Source organism: Cyprinodon variegatus, unplaced genomic scaffold (genome assembly GCF_000732505.1).
Source record: "Cyprinodon variegatus isolate N-32 unplaced genomic scaffold, C_variegatus-1.0 Scaffold21, whole genome shotgun sequence".
Lineage (NCBI taxonomy): Eukaryota > Metazoa > Chordata > Actinopteri > Cyprinodontiformes > Cyprinodontidae > Cyprinodon > Cyprinodon variegatus.
The window spans coordinates 917,974-943,404 of record NW_015150474.1 but is presented as its reverse complement, the minus strand read 5'-3'; the positions used below and the strand labels follow the sequence as shown (position 1 = coordinate 943,404).

The window sequence follows — 25,431 nt, the reverse complement described above, 5'->3', positions numbered from 1 at the left end:
GGGATCTTGGCGATTTTTTTCTGTCCTCTCCACTTAAAAATAAAGCACATGCACAACCTTGTACCTGCTCCCAAGGGGGATTACCTATTAAATGCATGCTCCATTTCTCTGTTGCAAACAGCAACTTTTAAACAGAAGCTCTGTTTAAAAGTTGCTTTTTGCATCATTCATACAAGCTTACTTTCCAAAAGAAGATATGCAATTTTTCCACAATGTCTGACTCACCCCTGGTAAGTGAAAATGGGGACGAGGGCATGACTGATTCAATAATTGAAATTTAGAAGGACCACTTATTTTGATGATTTACTGAGAAAAAGAACATCCTCCACTATACCTTTAAAAGTAACCAGTTACTTCAGTGAATGCAAGTCATTTCAGAAAGCCGTATGCAAGTTCTCTACAAGCTTCCTCAATGTTCAGGATGTTTTTTAAACTATCCTGTTAGTTCCAGCAAAAATATATTTGGTTCTGAAAAGTAAGCAGTAACCTCACTGATAGTAAGTGGCAGAAAGTTATCAGCATGGGAGGAACTCTTGAGTAAATATGATCTTACAAGAAGTTACCTGGGATTTCAGTGAAAGTTAGCAAGTTCTGGAAAGTGACTACCGTAGTAGGTTTTACAAAAGTTACCTGTAAGGTTTCTTTTATAGAACCTTTGAGGATTCAGGAATGTAATTTAGAAGTTCTAAAAAGCAAATTACAGGTGGGAAAATACATAACTTCTGTAAAAGTAACTTTTATCATCTAAGGACATAACTAAGTTCCAGGCAGGTAAAACTTGCATGTCTGGTGAAAGTAACTTGTAAATTCTGAGAAAGTTCCAACATTATAAGGCAAAGTAGAGGTAGCATCATAAATTACAAAAAAAATGTCCTTGCATCAAAAATATTAGACAATCTTTACCTTTATTTTCTTTTATTAAAAGTAAGTATTACAACTTTATATTAAGTATTACAATATTTATAATCAGATCTTGAATTTGGCCTTTCTTAATGGCTTAGGGATACTTTGTCTTTTAAAAATTGGTCTACTGTTCTACAGATTTGGTCTGTATAAAAAGTGAAGCTAAATGTCATTTATTTCTACTATACAAAACTTATGTTTCACCTTGCAGAAAAGGTTGATGATTCTAGTGCTGCTTAAACAGACCAACAAGTCTTTGGTTGGCTCTTCCACTACTTAATGACAGGCTGACATATTATAGACATCTGAGTCAGATATACAGCAGTCTCCACCTTTGCAGTATAAAATGGATAGGCATTTTTCAAAATATAGATGGTGTTAAAACATTTTTCTCCAAAACATGATTCCTAATAAATGACACGATTAAGCGAATTCACAACAAAAAAAAAACATTATTTAGTTTTAAGCTTTCAACTTCTTAGTTTTTATATTTTGGATGCATAACTATTTTAATTACTTTTTCCTTCTATAATAATGTAGCTACAACCTTTAGTGGACAAAAACTATTAAAGCGATCCATTACAGTTTACCAAACATCACAGCAGTCTTTCCCTACTTACTAAATAATTATTAAAATTACTTAATTTCTCAATATTTATATCTACTGAGACATTCCTGTATGCAGCTGGAATCAAGTTATGAATGATGATTTGACATTTTATCTATTTCCATTGAAAGATTTATTATCTATTCATTTACAGCATACAAACCTTTATGAAACATGGTTTGTATTTTTAAAATGTTTGCATATTAACAATAACTGAAGGTCTTTAAATATTAAAAACATCATTTACACAGAATTTGAAAAGAATTACAGTGAAATGTTTTGCTGATGAGCAAAAAGAAAAAAAAAAAAAACTTTACACATAGTTACATCAGTGAAATTTAGAGCAAGTTTTAAAAGTCTTTATTCATCTATCAAATAATCACTTTTTACAAAATTCACAAAGCTGATTTCTGTAGCCATAAGTGAGCCTCTCTTCCTGGCAGTCTGTATGTTTTCATTCTAAGTCACTGAAAGGGTCAGAGGCATCGATATATTGCTTCTCTTGGTTTGAAGCAAAGACAGAAGATGAAATGCCTGCTGAATTTCAAAGGGAAGAATTAAAAGTTTTTACAACTGAAGAAAACATTCTGGTTTGACCTTTGAGGAGAAAGATCATGTACACTGATGTTTTTGAAAGGAAATCATACTGAATAGAAATTCTGTTAAAACACTAGAGTGGTAAACATGAGTATTTTAGGCATAGAAGATATTTTATGACACATAATCTGTGCTCATTCACTGATCTCTCTCCGTTACTGACCTTAATTATAATTCCAAAATAAAGTAGTAATGTGTCTGGCTGATAGATTAGCTTTAGCCCACACAGGTACAAGTTAAGCAACAACTAAACAGCTGTTTTTAAAACTACATGTGGCTGGATGAAGTGGTGGAGAAGAAAGGTTTTATTAAGGCCGTCCTACAGCGATAAATCAGCCTTATGGAGATTGATGCTTCTGCTCTACAAACACCATTAAATATCTCTTCTGGTCAATAAATAGATGGTGTAGAATATAGGGGGGCTCTGCTTTCTTCCATCTGCTACTGAACTGAACCAGAAATTCATCTTTATAAAAACTGTCAGATGGCGTCTTCAGGTGAAGGTCTGTTCTCCTCTGGAGACTGGCTGTGAGGTGGTGAAGGTAGGGACTGCTGACGAGGAGGGGCGCCCATGGAAGGAGGAGGGGGCCCATCGTATCGAATAGGAGGACCATAGGGTACGTTGGGATTAGGGCCGGGAGGAAGAGGTCCACCAGAAGGGAAGCGAGGAGGAAACATCATTCCTTGAGGAGGGGGAAGCCACACTGGAAGGGCAAAAAATTAAAAACAGTTTAATTCCACACCTATCATATCCAGATAGGACATAATCTAAGTTCTAAAGGGGGCTATGAGTTCTTACTGTGCCTCATAGGAGGACCCCCAGGTATCCTGGGAGGGTAGAAATCAGGAGGGGGAGGGGGTCCATAAGGGGCTCTACGAGGATAGGGGCCATCTATAGGAATCCCTGGCGGTCCAGGTGGAGGTGGGCCGACCATCCTTGGATCCATTTCAGGGGGAGTCCTCTGACCACCAGGACCAGACTATCAACACACACATTAAATCCCTTTATGTACTACAGTGCTACAGATGCTCTATCTCACACACGTCCTGCTTACCTCTCTGTGGTCCTGATCACCAGGCCCTTGGCGGCCTTCTCTGAATGAGCCATCTGCAGTGACAACCATTTAGTTTGAGTAAAGGAAAGAAAGAATGTTTTCTAGCACATACAGAGTAAAACTACGTATTTCGCTTTCATATTGAACCAGTTTTCAGTCCTAAGGATGATCATTAACCACCCACCTGCCATGTCTAGTGGGTGAGGAGGTCCCAGAGGGAAGCCTCTAGGTGGCAGAGCACCAGGTGGGAGGGCTCCAGGAGGAGGAAAAGATCCCAAAGCACCCGGAGGAGGTCTCCTTAATATCGGACCTCCTGGCTCAGGGAAAATGTAGCCTGAGAGAGTAAACAAACATTCAGTAGTCATACATAACTTTGTTTCTGATGATGTTATTAGATCTGAAGTTGAACTGCTGACACCTTAAAAAAAAAACAACAACAAAAAACATTTATACCCCATGAGATTGTTTATTTCCTAACATTACATTCAAGTACTGTAGTATTGAGATTTGTTCATAATACAGTACAAACAACTGAACTTTATTATAAAGTGAAAGAAAAATGATACACAGTACAGTGTTCATGCCCCACACCCAGTAGTATGGGTAGTGTAAACCAGGTTTAAAGTCAGACTAACCCAGTGCAATAAAAATAATGCTGAGAGATGCAAAAAAATAACCAGCAAGTTAATGCCTAATGTGATATTTAAACTTACATAGATTTGATAATTATTTTATGTTGCTGTAGTATCATTAACTTTGACAACCATGTGCTACAACCTAATAAAGACTGCGCTTCACAGAAATGGGGATCTTACATAACGTTTCTGCCTTATGTCAACATCTCTATGAAAGAGGAACCAACATGGAGGGCGGCTGCTCTGAACATTATCAAGATGCACATGCACAAAGATGGTGATGTATGGTGCAAGATAACCGTCAACAGAAATATGCATAGTTGTCCAATTTTGGGAACAAAAGTCAAGATGCATAATTCAATTTAAGATTCCTATTCAACAGATACATACATGTGACATTAGATGTTTAATCTGTGAGAAAACAAGTTACAACTCTGTAAAAATACAGGTATGAATCACAAATGTATGAGTACAAATCTACAACCCCTGGTGAAGCTGTTACAATCCTTACCAGTTGGTGGCAGTAATGCGTCACATCCACTTACTGATCAGCAGTGCAGCAGCTTTATCAGGGATTTTATTCTTAAATTGTTGATTCATACTCATAAATCTGTGATTCCTACTGGTATTTTTTGCAGAGTTGTGACTTGTAAACTTGTATTCTTAAGGATAAAACATCTTCCTACACATTTTGTATATTTTGAAAAGGAGAAAAATACAAATCTTAAAAATTAATTGCATATATTGACTTTTATCTACATATTTAGCAACCAACGCATTTGTTTTCACTGACGATAATCTAACCCCATAGCAATGCAGCTGGTGCATGCAGACATACTGTACCTCTGACTGTCACAATTTATAATATTAATAATAATAAATTAACTTGATTGATCTCACACTGGAGAAATTCACTTCTGCATTTAACCCATCTGCTTGGGGAGCAGTGGGCTGCCAGTGTGGGGTTAAGGGTCTTTCTCAGAGACCCAGAGTGCAGGCTGTAGATATCGAACCTGGTACTTGCAACCTTCTCAGAGCACAAGAGCACTGCTCTAACCATTAGGCCAACACTCCCAAGTTTAAAGGCTGTGTCTTCTTTAGTTTGCAAACAGGCATAAACCCTCAAACATAATTTCCCTGAGACAGTCCAAAACACATCAGGTTTCTTTTGCTGGCAGTTAAGATGCATAAAAGCAAAATAATAAAAGCAATGAGCCTTGCGTTAACTTGGACTTACCAGCTTTGTTTGCGAGTTTTAATGAGAAAACAAATATTTATCCTCAGTAAAAATGATTATCATAAGATTAAAGGAAAGTGTGCTTTCAGCATTGTTGTTTTTAAACACACCTGGGGGTCCTAGAGGCCCAGGAGGTCCTGGTGGGGGACCCCTCCGATCTCTCTCCCATGTGGGAGAGATTGAACCGCTGTCTGAATGGGGACCTCCAGTGCGCTCCATGTCTGCTTGACCACTTGGGGGCTCACCTGGACCACGAGATACTAGGCAGGAAATAGGAACGGAGGAAAAACGGTCCAAACCAAAGAAGATGATGAAGACAGGGGAAGAAAGTCGGTGGAGGGAGGGGGACATTTGAACCAAAATGAGTGTGTTGAGTGAAAACAACAGAGGCAAGACAACTTTGAGTCAGTCAGAGAAACACCAAACTCCCAGGTTTACTGTCCTATAAAAGTTTTCTGTGAATAATATTGATTGGCTCATTGCAGACATCATGCAAAAATATCTTACCAAATGTACAAAACCATTCAAAGGTCTTCAAACCCCTTTTCATATTTTCGCACAGTACAACCACACTTATAAAATATAGATAAATTTTATGTGTGGTGCCACCAAAAAGCAGTGAATCATTATGAAATGAACATAAATAAAATACATTTAGTTATTAGCTCCATTCACATTCTCATCAGTTCTTACCAACCTCCTTATCTTTGCTAAGGAAAGGCATGATGGTCCCCATGTCATGGTCTACGGTGGCCTTCACAGAAATATGATTAAATTGAGCCCAATGGATTGTGTTTGTCAATAATGTAACTTTAAAGGAAAGTATTTAGGAATATAAAATAATGATACAATAATTATGAAAAAGGGGTTGATTTTAAATGCATCCCACATTCCTAACACTTTTACGAACACTTTTTATTAGTAAAAGGTTTAGGTGTTTCAACTTCACATTGATGCACTGCATTGAGTAGATCTAAAAGATGAAATCCTAAAAAAATATATTGGTTGTAAAGTGACAAAATGTGGAAAAGATGGAGGGGTATGAATGTCTTTGAAAGGTTCTGTATTATCATATCAAATTACTCATGCAGCAGTCACCTCGTCATCTCAAAAACATAAAAACTTTACTGCACAAAATGCAAATGGTTGAAGGGGAACTTGCAATAGGTGCAATAAATAAGAAAACAGATGGGAAATTTCTATCTTACCTCTTGGAGAGAGTCTACCAGGAAGCCCATCCATTAACGTTGGAGGAGAGAGGAAAGGTCTCGTTTCAGATGAGGGTCGACTCAGAGGAGAAGGGCCATAGGGGGACCTTTCAGCTGGGATAAAGGACACTTAACATTAAATCACAATTAGGGTTCTCTTAACATTGGATTCCTTGTTTTAATAAGTTTAACTCATATTAAACCAAATTTGTGTTCCTCTATGTGGAGAAAGGAAATATGTGAGGAGGTTTACCTCGGAAAGGCAGCGGTCTAGCCAGGCTGTTCAAGGCGTATGGATCTTTCTCAAGGGAGTCTAGTTTGAACTGAGTATCTGTAATTCTGAACACACAACATCAGTGTGAACACAGAAAACTCTGGGTATAACACTCTTAACATTACTCAACATTCTCTCCCTTTTTTCAGGTAAAAACTGACATTTTAGAGACTGAATTTAAGAATTGCCAGGCATTTTTTGTCTTGTTTTGAAATAAAACAGACATTTTCCAAACTGTTTAGGACTGTGTAGGAGTCCTCTATAGAGTTGAAGAACTAACATCAGAACTTTTCAGTGTATAGTTCATACTTATGGTCCACGGATGCACAGACAGAGCAGTTTGTTTTAAGACATTTAGGCATTAATAACACAGCCACTGGGACAAATAAATAAATAATAATAATAAATAATATCAGGAAAAATGTTTCCATTGGGATATCCCAACAGCAATAATCTATTTGCATATATAAAGTAATTTTTTAAAAGAAAATGGAAGAACAGAAGGAATCAGGATTAAACAGCTGCACTGAGGAAAAAAATGAGTCATATTAATAAACATACAAATGTTTTTTTACGACAATACTATGTAAAAAAGAAATAAAAACTAAACCTTATGAGTAAAAGCAAATAATGTGATCATTTTTGTTTAAGCCTCATATGCAGTGTTATGATCTCAATTATTTCAGTTATTTTATCATTTGTATTATTAAAGTTGTGATTTTCTCTAATAAGTTAAAAGAAAATTAGGGCTTTAGGTTTTTTCTATGCTTACTTTTGTCTGAGGAGGGCGTTCTCTCTTCTGATGTCTGCCAGCTCTCTCTCTGCTGACCTTACTGCTAACTGGAAACAATCAACACAGCCAAATCAGAATGTATGGAAACACATTTTCAAACTCTGATTAAACAGCAGGCCCAGAACCATTAACTAAGATTCATCAGAGCAAAGACGATCTCAGGATCCCTTCTGAGCTCAAGTGTGGCAGAGCTTTACTAACCCAGTTATTGTGAGCTTTCTTCTCATGGGCTGAAATCTGGGTCTGATATGACTGCTTTGTTTTCTCCAGCTCCTCTTCCATCTCTTCTGCTCGTTTTCTGAAAATAAAACAGAGGCAAATTAACAAAATCTTTTTTCCAGTAAATGCCAAATTCACAATGAACTTCTGTCAATAATTTTACATTGTTTATGGAAAAAAGGAAAATCAAAATGGATAGACAGACAGACAAGGAGAGGGTTGGAAGCAATTATCTTCCAGCTGTGCACTAGCTCACTGCTCACATATTCTCAAAGCACAAGAAAATCTATGCATTGCATGAATAAAATCCAACATTAGCTGTAATTCAGTTAGACCAATAGCATTTTTTTCTGTATCATCGTGAATTTGGAAAAACATTTTAGAGTTTTATTTTGATGAATATGTTTAATAAAACAGAGGTGTCCTTCAAAAAAAGTTAAGCAATGTCCTCATTCAGCACCTCACAGAAGGCTACCGATGCATAAATAAATAATCAAAAGGAGAAAAATATGTGGTGGTACAAATTATTGATCAGTCCAGGCTTTTAGAACAATGAAACTCCTTTTTTATTTGGTGCTAAATGTAACTGCATAATGAAGCAAATCGTAAACGGGGTCAATCAACACATTGTCAGATATTGTGGCTGCAGCACATAGATTTAATGAGCTAAAAGAGATCACAAAGGTTCTGGATATTTGTGCAACATTTCAAGCATCCAATGCTTTTTGAGAAAGAGGATTCAGTTTAATGTCTAAACATCCAGAAAGCTCTTTAAGACGCATATATGGACAAGCATTGATGAAGTAATAAGGAGAGACATAAATTGAATTTAAAATTTGTTCATTTTGTAAAATTTATAAAGGTTTTTTAAGTTTTTATATACTTATCTTAGTCCAAACGCTAAAAACGTGTGTAATTAAATATTCTACAGACACTGAGTCATAGGAATCTATGCTGCATCACAAGCTTCAGCACACATTTCATTCTGCAAAATGTGGAAAAAAAAGTTATGTCTGAAAGGAGTGATGTCTCATTTCTACCAGAGCAGGACACTCATCCTGGCCAAAGCAATACTGTTACATAGCATACCATATATTTCATGATAATAGTAAAATAATTTTTTGGGGTTTCATTCAAAGGTATAGTAGAGGATTTTCGCAATTTTTTTAAAAGACCTGCGCATTCTACTTAAAAAGAAAATGCATATGCACAACCTTGTACCCGCTCCCGAGGGGGAACGCCTATTAAATACGTGCGAGAGCGTGCACGAGCCCATTTCTCCTCATGCAGGCTCTGTTTAAAAGTTGCTGTTTGTATCGCTCACACAAGCTTACTTTCCAAAAGAAGATTTTTGTTTTTTCCACTGTCAGACTCACCACTGGTAAGTGAAAATGTGGACGAGCATGTAGACTTTACGTAAACATATCACCAGAATGATTGACAATTAGGAGGACTACTTATTGTGATTATCCACCCAGAAAAAAAACATCCTCCATTATACATTAAGTTGGCCAAATCATTTAAATTAAATAAACCTTGCAAATTGCTATAGATAAAAATCAAAAAATGTCAGATTTAAAAAAAATCATAAATTATGTCACTGTAGCACACCGATACCACCAACCCAAAAATACTGCATATTTGCGCCATATACATGTAATGCTCTGAACTTACTAATGTGTTTTTTGCACCATGTCTTTTCTCCCACACTGTTTACACTTGATCACTGCTGCACTTTATGACATGGAAATGTTGATCTACTGTCTGGAAAGCTGTACTTAACGAATTTTCATTTTGTATACACTCTGTGTATACAAAACGACAATAAAAGTTGTCTAAGTCTAAGTCTTTAGTCCTTGGTTTTTGCTACACGTTTTGTAGCTTTTGCGTACACATCTGATGTTGCTCACAGTGGTCCTCAGTTATCAGCTGTATGTATGCTCAGACACATGAAAAATTAGAGGGAACATTGTTCGGAAGGCTGAGCTATTTTTTTTAATAATGAAGAAATAAAATTGATAGGTTGACGGACATAAGGAAACATATTGATAGATGGAAAAACAGACAGGTGGATGAAGGGTCGAAAGCTGAATGGATGACATTACTGAATTAATGTGCATGTTTATATTAAATTAGCCCAAATTTAAATGTGTTTTTCAAAAGAGGTTGGTAACTACTCAGAATATCCAATGACAGATGATGACACAGAGGATATATTTAATTAAAAACTTTAAATTACTTCATATTCATATTACAAACTTACTCCTACTAAAACACAGCACACCCAAATATTTTATTATCATAAAACAAAAACTGCTACCTGTAGTTATTCAGTTCTTCAATCGCCATCGCAATGTTCTTATCAGCTTTACTCAACTTCTCCTCCTTCTGGTGACGCTCCTTCTCCTCCACAGTCAGCATTCTGCACAAACAACTTTATTATTACACATTCCTCATATATTTTATGTTTATGCCTAAACATGGATGTAGGAACCTGTGAAGCTTGAGCTCGTTCTCCTGGTACATTTCTGTCATAATTTGCAGTTTCTGTTGTATCCGATCGACCTGCACACATAAATGGGAACCATTAGATCAGAAACAAAGAAAGATGACTCGATTGTGTGATAAACCTCATAGCACCAGTTTGAAGTTACGTACCTGATCTGTGTAACTCTCAGTGTCAGATTGTAGGGATAATTTCTCTCTCTCCATTTCCTCAATACTCACTTTAAATGGAAATTAAGAGCAGAAAATCTGATCAGCTTCATTTTTCTCTGAGACTTGTCATTCCATCTTTACCCAGCATCATGTCTGCATGTGAGAACTGTTAACTTACTTCGCAGGTCCTCCTTAGCTTTGATCTCATCATTCAGCTTTGCAAACACTCTGTCCTTATCTTCATCCACTGATTTAAGGTCTGCATTGAGCTACACGAAGAAACATGTTCACAGTATTTAAAATGAAAGCAAAACTTAAAATTCCTCAAAAATATTGGTAAGAATTATAAAAATAAATACAGTAAGCATGTTTTAAAGTAAACTTGGTTAATTATTTATTACTTGTGCGTTTTACCTTAGCAGCAAAGATGAGTTTCTGGACTTTTTGCAGATGCGTGTCCTCTTTTCCTGCAGTCCCATTGGTTGTATCCTTTTCTCCTCCCTCCTCCTCCTCTAGATCTGAATCCCAGCATTTCATTTGAAGCAGCCGATCTGTCAAAGACTGGGGGAGGGGGATAACAAACAATTAAATGCATCTTACATAAAGTATAATGTTAATTGAACTTTTCACCAATCACTTCTCCTTTGTTGCTGTTCTCCCAACATGATCAGTGTTAATGAGAAGCAGTCATACCGTTATGCGTTCGTCTTTAACCGCCACATCCTGCATCATTGCACTATGGGCGACCTCACATCTCTGCATCTCAGCCTCAAGCTCACTGATTCTTTCTGCCCATTCCTCGACCTCCTGCTTCAACTGGTGATAAAAACACAAAAGCAGAGAAGCAATGATGCAGGAAATAAAAAATGGAAAACCACTAAATATGTTGAAAAAAATCTATGTGTGAAAGATCTCTCTTCTTAATGATCTGTACAGAATCTAACCTGTGAGTTGCTCTCCTGTAGAACAGTGTTCTCTTCTTCTGCTGTTTCCAGGTTCCGCTGTAGCCTCTCACTGCTCATACTGTAGATCTTCAAAGTTGTTTGTGCCTAAATAAAACAGAAAATTAACAACTAATAATATTTAAAGAAAAAGAAGAAGCAGGAGAGTGACAAAAAGGCATGAAGTGATAGAGCTAATCACCTGCTCCTCCTTGGACTGGAGGTCTTTGGCCTCTGCTTCACAGGCTTTCATGCTTTCCTCAAGCAAAGTTATCTTTTGAAAAAAGGAAAAGAAAAAAGAAAGACATTTATTTTTCACCTTGAACAAGATTAACACAGATTCCACAATATTTTTCAAAGTCTTGTATGAGACCCTACCTTCCTATCTTGCTCCTTTCTATGTTCCTGCTGCTGGGCCAGCTGCTCCTTCAGATAGTCAAGATCTGTTCCCAGCTGCTTTTTAGTTTGTTCTAGCTGTTCTGCTTGAACCTACAATGAACATGACAAAACATGTTTACAAAACATCACTAAGAAGTAGTCTTGCATTTTAGAATAGCAATATTCTTTATTGTTCTACATGGCAAAAAACAAAACAAAAAACAAAACAAACAACAGCAAAAAAAGACTGAAACAAACCTATGAAAACAACAAAACTCAAACTAGAACAGATTGTTCAGCAAAGGAAAACAACACGGTCCAGATGACCAAAATATGACACTCAGATTAAATGGAAAATAATAAAAAGATTAAAAGAAGTAAAAAATTGCCAATTTACAGAAGAAATTGAGAAAAAAAATGTATAAGTAACAGCTTGGATGAAGAAAACACATATAGAGCAGGTAAAAAATAAAAAGTCCAGGTATTGCTGTACAAAAACCCTTATTGAACACCATGAAGAGATTGATGCACCTTTTATAAATTTGGCTTGAGAATTCCTGCACAGGATGAAAATTCAGGGTTTTTTTGCTGAGTCAAGTAAAGACAGGTTCAAACAGGCAGATCTTAAAACTGTCCGATGGCTTTCAAAACTAAACTAACACCACAAGTGACCATGAAATAAAAAGAAATTGCGGATAGAACAGTTTTGGTTGGAATGTGTGTTCTCTCCAGCCAGACAACAAGCATACATGAGCGCATTTCATTCAGTAGGATCAGCTGTCAGACAGGATATCTTGCCAAACTTTTCGAGATGCATACAAGTGTGCACTGTTTTAGTTATAAAAGAGTCTGCACAGATTAGAGTCATGCACAGAGTAGGATATGACAAGTTGCCACAGTAAACTGACACTATTATTTTACAGGTATAAGTAAGAAAAGTAACAAAAAGTGGACGGGTAGCTCTAAAAGTGTCATGACATGAATGAAAGTTAATACTTATATTAATTATTAACTTTACATTTCAATGAGCAAATTCATTTATGTATGATCTTTTAAGCATGCAACTTGGCAACCTACAATGAATTGAAGACACCAGAAAAGGATGCTCTAATAAATGTTTCTGGTCAAGTGGAAAGATCATGCAAAAAGGTTTCTGAACCTAGCATTAATTGTGTATAATGTGCTTGCTATCCCAGCATCAAGTCTAGCTAGAGAAGAAGACTTCTCATCTGTTTGGTTTGTGGTTGATGAGAGGAGACTGAAGTTAAAAGTATTTTTTTTGGGGTCAGGTTTCAGTTCTGAGCTCTATGGGGCCGGGTGGATAAGGACTTAAAAAACCGGACTCATGTAGGGCTCTGGTGGAGCAAGAAAATAAAATAGTCTAGAATGTTATTATGGAATGTTTTTGCTCTGTTGTCCTTGAGGGGGCCACCAAACACATGCTAGGATATCAGACCACGAGAATCCACTATGATAAATATAAGATAGATATAGATATAAGATCACAGGAGTCCCAGCGTTTTTCCAACCTGATCTGATTACTCTTACCACACCACACACGGCATCACCCCAATATCGGGATCTTTTGAAAGGCAAATAAATTTGCACGATTATCTTGCTGTGAACCTTGCTTATTGTAAGTGATGTGAACATGTTAAACAATGTGAAAACTGTGAAATTGTTCAATTTGGTAGACTCATCCAGCTTAAATCATAGCTTTCAAGTCTCCTGTTTTGGCCAGGAGACCACTGTATTTTACCCCTCTTCATCCTCCCATATTAGCTGTCTCCAGTAAATTCCCTGCATTACTATATCATAAAATTCTGTGGTGAAACAAAATGGGGTATGCGGTGTACGCGGCGTATAGGGTCGGTGCGACATCAGAGGGACGGCAAATTTGCAATTGGTTGAAAGTGTTTATTTTAGATTTCAGTGCATGTGTCTTAAAGTATAACGGATACCTGAGCTCGACTGGGTTAGTTGGACGGCTCTAAGTTGAAGTTGTAAAATTTCCTTTATCTTCAAATCCAAAACTTGATAGGTATGGCCTAAATGTCAATGTATTTAAGAGTAACCTTTATAAGAAGGCACCAAGAATATAATAAAAACACATTTACAATTTAATACACCGTTTTTAATAACAAAATGAAAGTTTCATCAATATGCAAGGAGCTAGACCTCCTTATTCTCTTAAAAAAAAAAAAAAAAAAAAAAAAAACTTTTATACCCCATGAGATTTTGTTTATTTCCTAACATTACATTCAAGTACTGTAGTATTGAGATTTGTTCATAATACAGTACAAACAACTGAACTTTATTATAAAGTGAAAGAANGTCTAAGTCTTTAGTCCTTGGTTTTTGCTACACGTTTTGTAGCTTTTGCGTACACATCTGATGTTGCTCACAGTGGTCCTCAGTTATCAGCTGTATGTATGCTCAGACACATGAAAAATTAGAGGGAACATTGTTCGGAAGGCTGAGCTATTTTTTTTAATAATGAAGAAATAAAATTGATAGGTTGACGGACATAAGGAAACATATTGATAGATGGAAAAACAGACAGGTGGATGAAGGGTCGAAAGCTGAATGGATGACATTACTGAATTAATGTGCATGTTTATATTAAATTAGCCCAAATTTAAATGTGTTTTTCAAAAGAGGTTGGTAACTACTCAGAATATCCAATGACAGATTATGACACAGAGGATACATTTCATTAAAAACTTTTAAATATTTCATATTCATATTACAAACTTACTCCTACTAAAACACAGCACACCCAAATATTTTATTATCATAAAACAAAAACTGCTACCTGTAGTTATTCAGTTCTTCAATCGCCATCGCAATGTTCTTATCAGCTTTACTCAACTTCTCCTCCTTCTGGTGACGCTCCTTCTCCTCCACAGTCAGCATTCTGCACAAACAACTTTATTATTACACATTCCTCATATATTTTATGTTTATGCCTAAACATGGATGTAGGAACCTGTGAAGCTTGAGCTCGTTCTCCTGGTACATTTCTGTCATAATTTGCAGTTTCTGTTGTATCCGATCGACCTGCACACATAAATGGGAACCATTAGATCAGAAACAAAGAAAGATGACTCGATTGTGTGATAAACCTCATAACACCAGTTTGAAGTTACGTACCTGATCTGTGTAACTCTCAGTGTCAGATTGTAGGGATAATTTCTCTCTCTCCATTTCCTCAATACTCACTTTAAATGGAAATTAAGAGCAGAAAATCTGATCAGCTTCATTTTTCTCTGAGACTTGTCATTCCATCTTTACCCAGCATCATGTCTGCATGTGAGAACTGTTAACTTACTTCGCAGGTCCTCCTTAGCTTTGATCTCATCATTCAGCTTTGCAAACACTCTGTCCTTATCTTCATCCACTGATTTAAGGTCTGCATTGAGCTACACGAAGAAACATGTTCACAGTATTTAAAATGAAAGCAAAACTTAAAATTCCTCAAAAATATTGGTAAGAATTATAAAAATAAATACAGTAAGCATGTTTTAAAGTAAACTTGGTTAATTATTTATTACTTGTGCGTTTTACCTTAGCAGCAAAGATGAGTTTCTGGACTTTTTGCAGATGCGTGTCCTCTTTTCCTGCAGTCCCATTGGTTGTATCCTTTTCTCCTCCCTCCTCCTCCTCTAGATCTGAATCCCAGCATTTCATTTGAAGCAGCCGATCTGTCAAAGACTGGGGGAGGGGGATAACAAACAATTAAATGCATCTTACATAAAGTATAATGTTAATTGAACTTTTCACCAATCACTTCTCCTTTGTTGCTGTTCTCCCAACATGATCAGTGTTAATGAGAAGCAGTCATACCGTTATGCGTTCGTCTTTAACCGCCACATCCTGCATCATTGCACTATGGGCGACCTCACATCTCTGCATCTCAGCCTCAAGCTCACTGATTCTTTCTGCCCATTCCTCGACCTCCTGCTTCAACTGGTGATAAAAACACAAAAGCAGAGAAGCAATGATGCAGGAAATAAAAAATGGAAAACCACTAAATATGTTGAAAAAAATCTATGTGTGAAAGATCTCTCTTCTTAATGATCTGTACAGAATCTAACCTGTGAGTTGCTCTCCTGTAGAACAGTGTTCTCCTCTTCTGCTGTTTCCAGGTTCCGCTGTAGCCTCTCACTGCTCATACTGTAGATCTTCAAAGTTGTTTGTGCCTAAATAAAACAGAAAATTAACAACTAATAATATTTAAAGAAAAAGAAGAAGCAGGAGAGTGACAAAAAGGCATGAAGTGATAGAGCTAATCACCTGCTCCTCCTTGGACTGGAGGTCTTTGGCCTCTGCTTCACAGGCTTTCATGCTTTCCTCAAGCAAAGTTATCTTTTGAAAAAAGGAAAAGAAAAAAGAAAGACATTTATTTTTCACCTTGAACAAGATTAACACAGATTCCACAATATTTTTCAAAGTCTTGTATGAGACCCTACCTTCCTATCTTGCTCCTTTCTATGTTCCTGCTGCTGGGCCAGCTGCTCCTTCAGATAGTCAAGATCTGTTCCCAGCTGCTTTTTAGTTTGTTCTAGCTGTTCTGCTTGAACCTACAATGAACATGACAAAACATGTTTACAAAACATCACTAAGAAGTAGTCTTGCATTTTAGAATAGCAATATTCTTTATTGTTCTACATGGCAAAAAACAAAACAAAAAACAAAACAAACAACAGCAAAAAAAGACTGAAACAAACCTATGAAAACAACAAAACTCAAACTAGAACAGATTGTTCAGCAAAGGAAAACAACACGGTCCAGATGACCAAAATATGACACTCAGATTAAATGGAAAATAATAAAAAGATTAAAAGAAGTAAAAAATTGCCAATTTACAGAAGAAATTGAGAAAAAAAATGTATAAGTAACAGCTTGGATGAAGAAAACACATATAGAGCAGGTAAAAAATAAAAAGTCCAGGTATTGCTGTACAAAAACCCTTATTGAACACCATGAAGAGATTGATGCACCTTTTATAAATTTGGCTTGAGAATTCCTGCACAGGATGAAAATTCAGGGTTTTTTTGCTGAGTCAAGTAAAGACAGGTTCAAACAGGCAGATCTTAAAACTGTCCGATGGCTTTCAAAACTAAACTAACACCACAAGTGACCATGAAATAAAAAGAAATTGCGGATAGAACAGTTTTGGTTGGAATGTGTGTTCTCTCCAGCCAGACAACAAGCATACATGAGCGCATTTCATTCAGTAGGATCAGCTGTCAGACAGGATATCTTGCCAAACTTTTCGAGATGCATACAAGTGTGCACTGTTTTAGTTATAAAAGAGTCTGCACAGATTAGAGTCATGCACAGAGTAGGATATGACAAGTTGCCACAGTAAACTGACACTATTATTTTACAGGTATAAGTAAGAAAAGTAACAAAAAGTGGACGGGTAGCTCTAAAAGTGTCATGACATGAATGAAAGTTAATACTTATATTAATTATTAACTTTACATTTCAATGAGCAAATTCATTTATGTATGATCTTTTAAGCATGCAACTTGGCAACCTACAATGAATTGAAGACACCAGAAAAGGATGCTCTAATAAATGTTTCTGGTCAAGTGGAAAGATCATGCAAAAAGGTTTCTGAACCTAGCATTAATTGTGTATAATGTGCTTGCTATCCCAGCATCAAGTCTAGCTAGAGAAGAAGACTTCTCATCTGTTTGGTTTGTGGTTGATGAGAGGAGACTGAAGTTAAAAGTATTTTTTTTGGGGTCAGGTTTCAGTTCTGAGCTCTATGGGGCCGGGTGGATAAGGACTTAAAAAACCGGACTCATGTAGGGCTCTGGTGGAGCAAGAAAATAAAATAGTCTAGAATGTTATTATGGAATGTTTTTGCTCTGTTGTCCTTGAGGGGGCCACCAAACACATGCTAGGATATCAGACCACGAGAATCCACTATGATAAATATAAGATAGATATAGATATAAGATCACAGGAGTCCCAGCGTTTTTCCAACCTGATCTGATTACTCTTACCACACCACACACGGCATCACCCCAATATCGGGATCTTTTGAAAGGCAAATAAATTTGCACGATTATCTTGCTGTGAACCTTCCTTATTGTAAGTGATGTGAACATGTTAAACAATGTGAAAACTGTGAAATTGTTCAATTTGGTAGACTCATCCAGCTTAAATCATAGCTTTCAAGTCTCCTGTTTTGGCCAGGAGACCACTGTATTTTACCCCTCTTCATCCTCCCATATTAGCTGTCTCCAGTAAATTCCCTGCATTACTATATCATAAAATTCTGTGGTGAAACAAAATGGGGTATGCGGTGTACGCGGCGTATAGGGTCGGTGCGACATCAGAGGGACGGCAAATTTGCAATTGGTTGAAAGTGTTTATTTTAGATTTCAGTGCATGTGTCTTAAAGTATAACGGATACCTGAGCTCGACTGGGTTAGTTGGACGGCTCTAAGTTGAAGTTGTAAAATTTCCTTTATCTTCAAATCCAAAACTTGATAGGTATGGCCTAAATGTCAATGTATTTAAGAGTAACCTTTATAAGAAGGCACCAAGAATATAATAAAAACACATTTACAATTTAATACACCGTTTTTAATAACAAAATGAAAGTTTCATCAATATGCAAGGAGCTAGACCTCCTTATTCTCTTAAAAAAAAAAAAAAAAAAAAAAAAACCTCTAAGAAAAATTTACTCAAAATAGATTTTAAAAAATTACTGGATGGAAGCATTAAAAGGATCTATGTTTTTTAGTTTCACACAGGTTTCTACACGTCATTCCAAGTTTTTGCTCCCTTACCTCCAAATGTTCTGATTTCTGAGTCTGAGCGAGGACGCCGCTGTCCCTGAGTAGGTTCTCCAGGTCATCATACTGCAAATGTCACATTATGAAGAGGTTACTCTGACTGTCCACAGATTTTATTTGAAAAGAAAATACATTAAAGAAGACTCTAGCTGTTATTATTAAAGTTTTATAGACTTTTTATAAGTTGTGTCTCCAGCCTGCAGTAAATCTAACACAAAGTAAGCATAAGTACCAACCTCTTGTTGACACTGACTGAGAGTCTCCAGGACTTTACACTTTTCATCCAGCAGCTCTTCAACTTGTTTAGCCATCCTCTGTTCTTTCCCTGTAGAAACAATAGTTTTTAAAATCAAAGAGGATTTCACCCTTTTTTGAAATTTAAGGCAAGGCCTGCATGATGAAGCAGGATCACAGGCAGCACCTTCACATTCGTTTTAGCATTTTTAATATCACAAAGCTGATTCTGTCACCATGATTAAATGCAGGAAATCTAATCGTCTCCTTCTGAAAAGATATCCTCATCACACTGCAGAATTTACTACAGTAGCATACCTTAAGCTTTATTTTCCACAGTGATGTACAACATTACGCAGATAGGGAAAAACTATTTACAGTTTTAAGCAAGATGTACTTGGCTGAAATGGTTTAATTTGATCAATTACTGAACAAACTGTCAACTTCTTTAATAATTTAGATATAAAAATAATAGTTAATAATAATAATAGTTATGTTAGTTGCAGCCAAATTTATAAAAAATAAATCCTACTTTAATAATATTTGGCTGCATATTTATTTGCACATAGCTTTGTTCCCACCTCGTCATTAAAGTGAGTCTAACTCCACTATTTTTACTTGATATCAGAGATAGGGACTCTGGGTTAAAATATGAAGTTAATAACCAGCTCATAGCTCATTTACAAATGGTCTTTAATGCTTTTATTTGAAAGAAAAGGGGGTTGGTTAAACTGCCACTGTAATACAAGCACCAGCAGACTAACAGTAGTGAGTTTATTTATAAGGCAAAAGGTATTTAAAGTAAAAACTTACTTCGATACAGTCTGCTCTTTATCTGTGAAGATAAAAAAGAGAGAAAAGATGATAAAGAAAATTGCCAAAAAACACTATCCAACACTATCCAGTGAAGACATAATTATGAAATAGATTCAAGAAACAAAGATGAGAAGACTGAGAGCCCATTTACTGACCATTCTTTTGAATTAGAGTTATTGTCTAATGTCTGTTTTGTTTAATTTTTCCTTTAAGACTACGGAGCAATAAAATAAACATCATTACAGCTAACTGCTCATTCCTCTTTAAGATATAATTTAGCCAACAATTGTGTTGCTAAAAATATTTCCTTTTATTTTTAATGGTTAAGCTACAAGTCAACAGAGCCAGGTGAATATTAGCAGCCAGCTACTATCATTAGTTGAATTGCTACTATTTGCTGTTATATTAAGAAATGCTTATGACCTTTATACCAATGTGGGTAAATAGATCTGTGCATCTCTGTAAACACTTGCTGCTCACTTACAGATCTGTAACATCTACTGGTGAATAACAGAAACGTCAGCAGCCCCAACAGGCCGGTGAAGATAACAGGTTCCCATGGTACACCGTAGAGGTCTGGGCCGGGCCTCATGTTGTCAGGCAGTAAGGATACAGCCTAGAAAGACGGGTAAAAGTAAAGTAATTTAAAACTTCAATCATATACAATTGATCGTAGTGTTGTGAACATTCAAATGCCATGAAGCAATCTCCAGTTCCTTGTGCCATTGTATTAAATTTTCATCAGTTATAACAAGATTTTAACCAGAGAATTTATAGCTTACGACATTAAAAAAAGACTTTCAACCTTCCTTCTGTTTAATAGGTTTCCATTAAAATGATTCTTTAGTGTAAACCCATCATTTCAAGTTAAAAAAGTTCAATGATATAAGCTTTCCAATGACAGTTCCCCTTGTATAGAAAAATGTGTTAAAACAAAGTTATGAAACTTCAACTTTGTCAGCATTAGGTACAAACTTTCATTTTCCTTACCTTTTATTTTTACTTTTAAATGCTTTAAGTTTTTGATGGGGTTCTTTTTCATATCAGTACAAAAAAGAAATCATCTGCTCTTTACCAAGTTCCTAATTATTTCAGTTTCAGTGTACAAAAGACATGCAACACATTGAATGCCGTCGTGTGATAAACTGTTTTAAGCGAAAATAGAACAAAAATAGCTCTGCTGTTTTTGGAAAATTCCTTAAGAAAATTAGCAGCCAGACACTACCAATTAAATGGATTAGCATAACTGATTTGATCTAGCAGCTTCTGGAAAGCAGAGTTTAGATTTGATGGCCTAAAGCTTTCAGGTATTGGAAAGATAGCAGGTTCACCAATGACTTTGTGGAAGAAATTGTTGCAATCAGTCAATCTAAAGAGGCTTAAATGCCATTTAAAACTACCAATCTATAGTGAAAAAGATTATTCATCTATCAACCTTTCCTGGAATGAACATTGCAGCAACATTATGCCATAGTCAAACAAAAAACTTTGAATTTAAACTCTCAAAGGTAAATAAAGTAAAGATTTACCCAGAAATTGATGCACAGAAACCAAATTGTTCAAAAAACAGTTGGTTTGCAAAGTTGCATCCAAATAATATGATCTTTAGAAAGAAGAGGCAATCACAGATGAGTGGACAAGCCACAAAGCACAATGCCACATTATGTGAAAGCTGCCAACTTTGAAGCACGGTGATGGAGGGATGATGATGTGAGCTGGCAATGCAGACTCAGGACCAGCAAATCTTTCTGTAATTAAGTTGGCCATTGACTCCTCTTTACGATAAAAAGAGTTAAATATAAAGTAATTTATCCTATGGTTAAAGCTTGGGCCAAACTAGGTAATCAGCAGGAGATCACCCGAGATGCAGCAGCAGCAAATCTACAACTGAATGGGGAAAGAATAAGACCATCAAATCCAAACCAGAATCTGATTGAAATGTTTAGAAGGGCCCTAACGAAATCGGAGAAAAAATTATTCTCTATTAGTCTCCAAGAAGATGCCAGAGACTGCTAACAAATTGAAAAATTATGTAATTAAAGTTACTGTTGTGAAAGGGGGTATTAGATTATGGTGTACATGTTTCACAAATGTTTGGGCTTAATCAGTTTTTAACAAACTATCTGTAAAATAAAGTTGTTAAACACCAGATTTTTATCATCACAAATTTACAAGTAAATTAAATTCCTGTTTAAACAAAAAATACAGGAACTATTAATTATTATGGCAACAACTTTAAAGAAATCCTATTTAACAGCTGTTCGTGGGAGAGCTTTAAAGCCACTGTCTATGATCACGGAAGAGAATGCGCCAAATAAACAAACCAAATGTTTTTAATTTCTTGAAATTAAAAACCAAAAGATGAATAAGTATAAACACAGAGTAAAAGCTGTCTGACTGTCCCAGCTAACTATGCTAATAACTGTAATATTGCTTAAAAATGAGGCACGACCATGACCGAAAATACAGCAATGTCAGAATAAACGCCTAAAAAGATAAATACTTCGGCGTGTTAAAAAATATCCGTTACATTACTTCTGCTCTAGTGGATAAATGGGAAATGCTAACCAGAACCTGCCACATATTGACGTACATCTTTCACTTTCTCCACGGCGGTGTTGTAGTAAGTCTCTGCTGCCGCCTGGAAGTCGGCCACTTTATTGGCCAGCTGCACATTTTCTGGACGCTCCGTCATATCCAAATTATTTCATTTGGCTTAATATTTACAAGGAATTTCATTAATACAATTAGAAAAAATATAAGCTTCTCACAGCCGGGTTAACGGCTAGTCCACATCCTATTCACAACACCTACCCTCAGGACCGTACCAACTCTTCAAGCCGTGGGGGTAACCGTGTGAATATTAAATATTCTTCGCCTACTCAGGCTAATATTTTAAAGATATAAATAGCATAAATATATATTAAAAGATTTTAAACGTTTAGTTGCGAAAATAAAACTACAATTATTTATTTGAATATTGAATGTTAAAAAAATTGTGTATAATCTTTTCCCCTACTGTTGTAAATGATTTATTCCAAACGTCACCAATTGTAAGATGCCACACAGGCACATCGGAGCGCTTTTAAAGTGACACCGAGGGAAACAGGTGTTACTCAAATAATAACTATATCATATACTTTACATATTTTATACAGTTTATGATTTTATTGTTTTCTCAAAATAAATTTAAACAAATGTGTTTTATACTTACAATACTGAACAATTTACATATTAGGACCGGTTTTGTGTGTCTTTTGGTGATGACAGACAGCCCTGTTTAAAGTACGGCTTAAGCTTTAAATTTCAACTCACCGACCTGGTTACACTTTTATCCATCTGAACATAAACTATCTCCTCCCCTGGAACACCACGTAGATCCAAATGTGAGAAGCAATATGTCCGTGTAAGCCAGTTTGACAACTGAGACTATGGCAAAGTTGAATTCCAACGGTAGAGTGAGATCAACATGTCACATGTCTTAAAGAACCAGGCCAGCAAAATCTACTTATGGCCTGTAAGATTCAAAGGGTGATCTATGCTAGATAAAAATCTATTTTAACTAATATAACTTTTTCTCAATTATTCTCACTTTACCTTCTATTTTTTATTCTTAATCTTAAATTCAAAAGATGCTTCTGCCTATTTAAGTTTCCCTCTCATTTTAAATAAAAAAGAAAAAAATATAAAAACTATTTTGATATCCACAAATGACTTGTACTTGCTTTTTTGTGAGTTAGACTTGGACAAACTTTCTTGTTATTTTGTATACACACCCTGTATACAAAACACATTTTTGTTTATACCGCTTTCCGACAGTGAATCAGCAGCAGCTTAGCAGTGAAGAAGAACATTTCCATTCATAAAGTGCAGCAGTGATCAAATGTAAACAATGTGGGAGAGACATGGTGCAAAAAGGCATTGATGTTGAAGGTTCAGAGCAGTGCAAAAATAAATACATATATGGTGCAAAATGCAGTAAAAAAACAAAAAACATTTGAGTTAGGTTCTATTTTGAAGATTCAGCATCAGTGGTGTCAAAAGTACACACATTTGTTACTTAAGTAGATGTATAGATACTGCAGTTTAAGAACACTCTGGTAAAAGTTGAAGTATCAGCTTGACCTCTTTACTCAAGTAAAAGTGAAAAAGTGTGCTCCAAAAACTAATTAAAGTATAAAAGTATAAAGTAAGCTTTAAAAAAAAAAAACAGCCAGATCCCAATATATGAATTGAAAGTAACAAAGTATTTGTATTTCATTACTTGACACCTCTGTTCACCATGAAAGTGCAGGTATGATGTTAGGTTGCAAATGCAGTCTAATTTCTTACCTGTACAATTATCCAAACAAGGATCCCCATCACTGCCTTAGCAGAACTAATGGATTCTTCAGCAAACCAAAGAAGAAATTCCACACTTTGCTTGATTAACCCTGTAGTTAGAGTCACAAAAGTACAATTTTATCATAACATTATTCATTATGCCATGATTATATTTTTTTGTGTAACGTATGTGTTAGTATTTATTACAGTAATAACCAAAAGTATTGGTCAGATTTGTTTTGCACAATTCAGACATAGCTGGCAAAAAGTTTCAGTTTATATAAATATCTCCTCATATTTAATTATGTTTCTGTATTATATCCTCTCATACCTTTCTGTTTTGATCCTGACTTAGTGTTATGCAGAGATATCTTTTCTTTACTTCCTTGATCTCTTTCCTTCTCCAGATAGCTCCAATCTTCATTTTCATTGGTCCGGCTTGAACTGGGCCCAGCTACATTTGACAAAGGAACATATAAATGCCCACTGGTGACAACAGACTTGAACTGACAGATTACATTAGATTAAAACATCAATGATATGAGCCATTATAGTTTATGCAATTTGGACAAAAATACCTTGATGGTTACTGACATCTGATATTCCTGTGCTGACAGTGTCCTTCATTGATTTTAATAATGTCTCCAGCTTCTGAAGAGCAATAATTGTACTGGTTCTTTGTTTGTCCTCCTCTGGTGCATCAGATCCCTTCATACTGGGAGCAACTAGCATCTCCATTTGGTGCTGCAGGAGTTCCTCTATATCTGAGAGTATTGACTGATCCTCATCTGCAGACACGGCCTCTGGGCTTGTCAAAATGTAGTCCAAAAACTGCAGCTTGTGTCGACCGAAGAGTTCAAGCAAAATAACCGTTTCATCCGCGTTCATGTGGTGGTGGAGACTTTTATAATCTTTGCTGAAGGTTTTTGCTTCTGTGACTGAAGGAGCATTGTGGAGGAGCTTTTCAGCAGAGATAGGATGTGACTGCGCCTGCTCTTTGGGAAATCCTGTGTGTGTTACTTCGGTGTGAAGTGAATCTGTCAAGGCATCAAGTCCTGGAGTAAAAGAGGCAAGAGGCTCTGTTGTCTCAGCTGAGTTTGTGTTGAAACTCTGAACAGTCTGTGTGGACTCATTCATTTCAGGGTTGGGCGTTTGGGAGAAAAGTTCAATGGCATTTTTTAAAAGACCAAAAGCTCCTACACGTTCTTGGCTTTTATCGTTTGTTCCTAGAGGTGGATGTGCAGACTCACTTTGCTCAGAACCCTGAACTTGACTTTCAGCAGGGTTATATGATTCCTCTCCTCCTAAGTCTCTGTGAAACTCATTTCCAGAATTTTTATTGTCAGTTTTCTTGATTTCTTCTTCAAAACCAATGTCTTCCTTCCAGTTGCCATCCTTCCATCCTCCATCCTCAGACCCACCTACATTAACATTTCCATCCTTCACTTCCTGTACTGGGTGCTCTTTGTCAGGCTCTGTAAAGGCTTTGTTCACCTTTACCTCTTCGTTCTCATTTTGATTTTCAGTCTTCTTGTTAGTTTCAGAGACCAAAAAAGGAAAATTGGAATCGCCCAGCATCTCTTTAGTATTTTCTATCTCTGATCCGCGGATGTTGATCTTCTCATTCTCCTGAACCTGTTCTTTACCTTCCTTTTCCTGGTTTTCATTTTGCTCATACTCCTTAAACTCATCCACTTTGACATGATTTCCAAGCTCGACTGAGTTTTTCACAGTT

The 25,431-nt window shown here is 36.2% G+C and overlaps 1 protein-coding gene across 1 annotated transcript; it reads right to left on the bottom strand.

The window, feature by feature from the left end:
• Nucleotides 1–1,695: 1,695 nt before the first annotated feature.
• Nucleotides 1,696–25,431, bottom strand: ctage5 (CTAGE family member 5). The gene is made up of 35 exons (XM_015390127.1): nt 24,275–25,431; nt 24,028–24,150; nt 23,706–23,806; nt 19,858–19,989; nt 19,371–19,392; nt 18,560–18,648; nt 18,318–18,389; nt 15,978–16,088; nt 15,802–15,873; nt 15,603–15,707; nt 15,352–15,474; nt 15,073–15,219; nt 14,837–14,927; nt 14,659–14,726; nt 14,495–14,565; nt 14,321–14,422; nt 13,054–13,087; nt 11,506–11,616; nt 11,330–11,401; nt 11,131–11,235; nt 10,880–11,002; nt 10,601–10,747; nt 10,365–10,455; nt 10,187–10,254; nt 10,023–10,093; nt 9,849–9,950; nt 7,511–7,607; nt 7,289–7,356; nt 6,496–6,581; nt 6,243–6,356; nt 5,145–5,294; nt 3,347–3,496; nt 3,163–3,215; nt 2,907–3,087; nt 1,696–2,811 (listed from the first exon to the last, which is right to left on the bottom strand). The coding sequence occupies exons 1-35, from the start codon at nt 25,272–25,274 to the stop codon at nt 2,588–2,590; spliced, it is 4,476 nt and encodes a 1,491-aa protein (XP_015245613.1). The 5' UTR covers nt 25,275–25,431; the 3' UTR covers nt 1,696–2,587.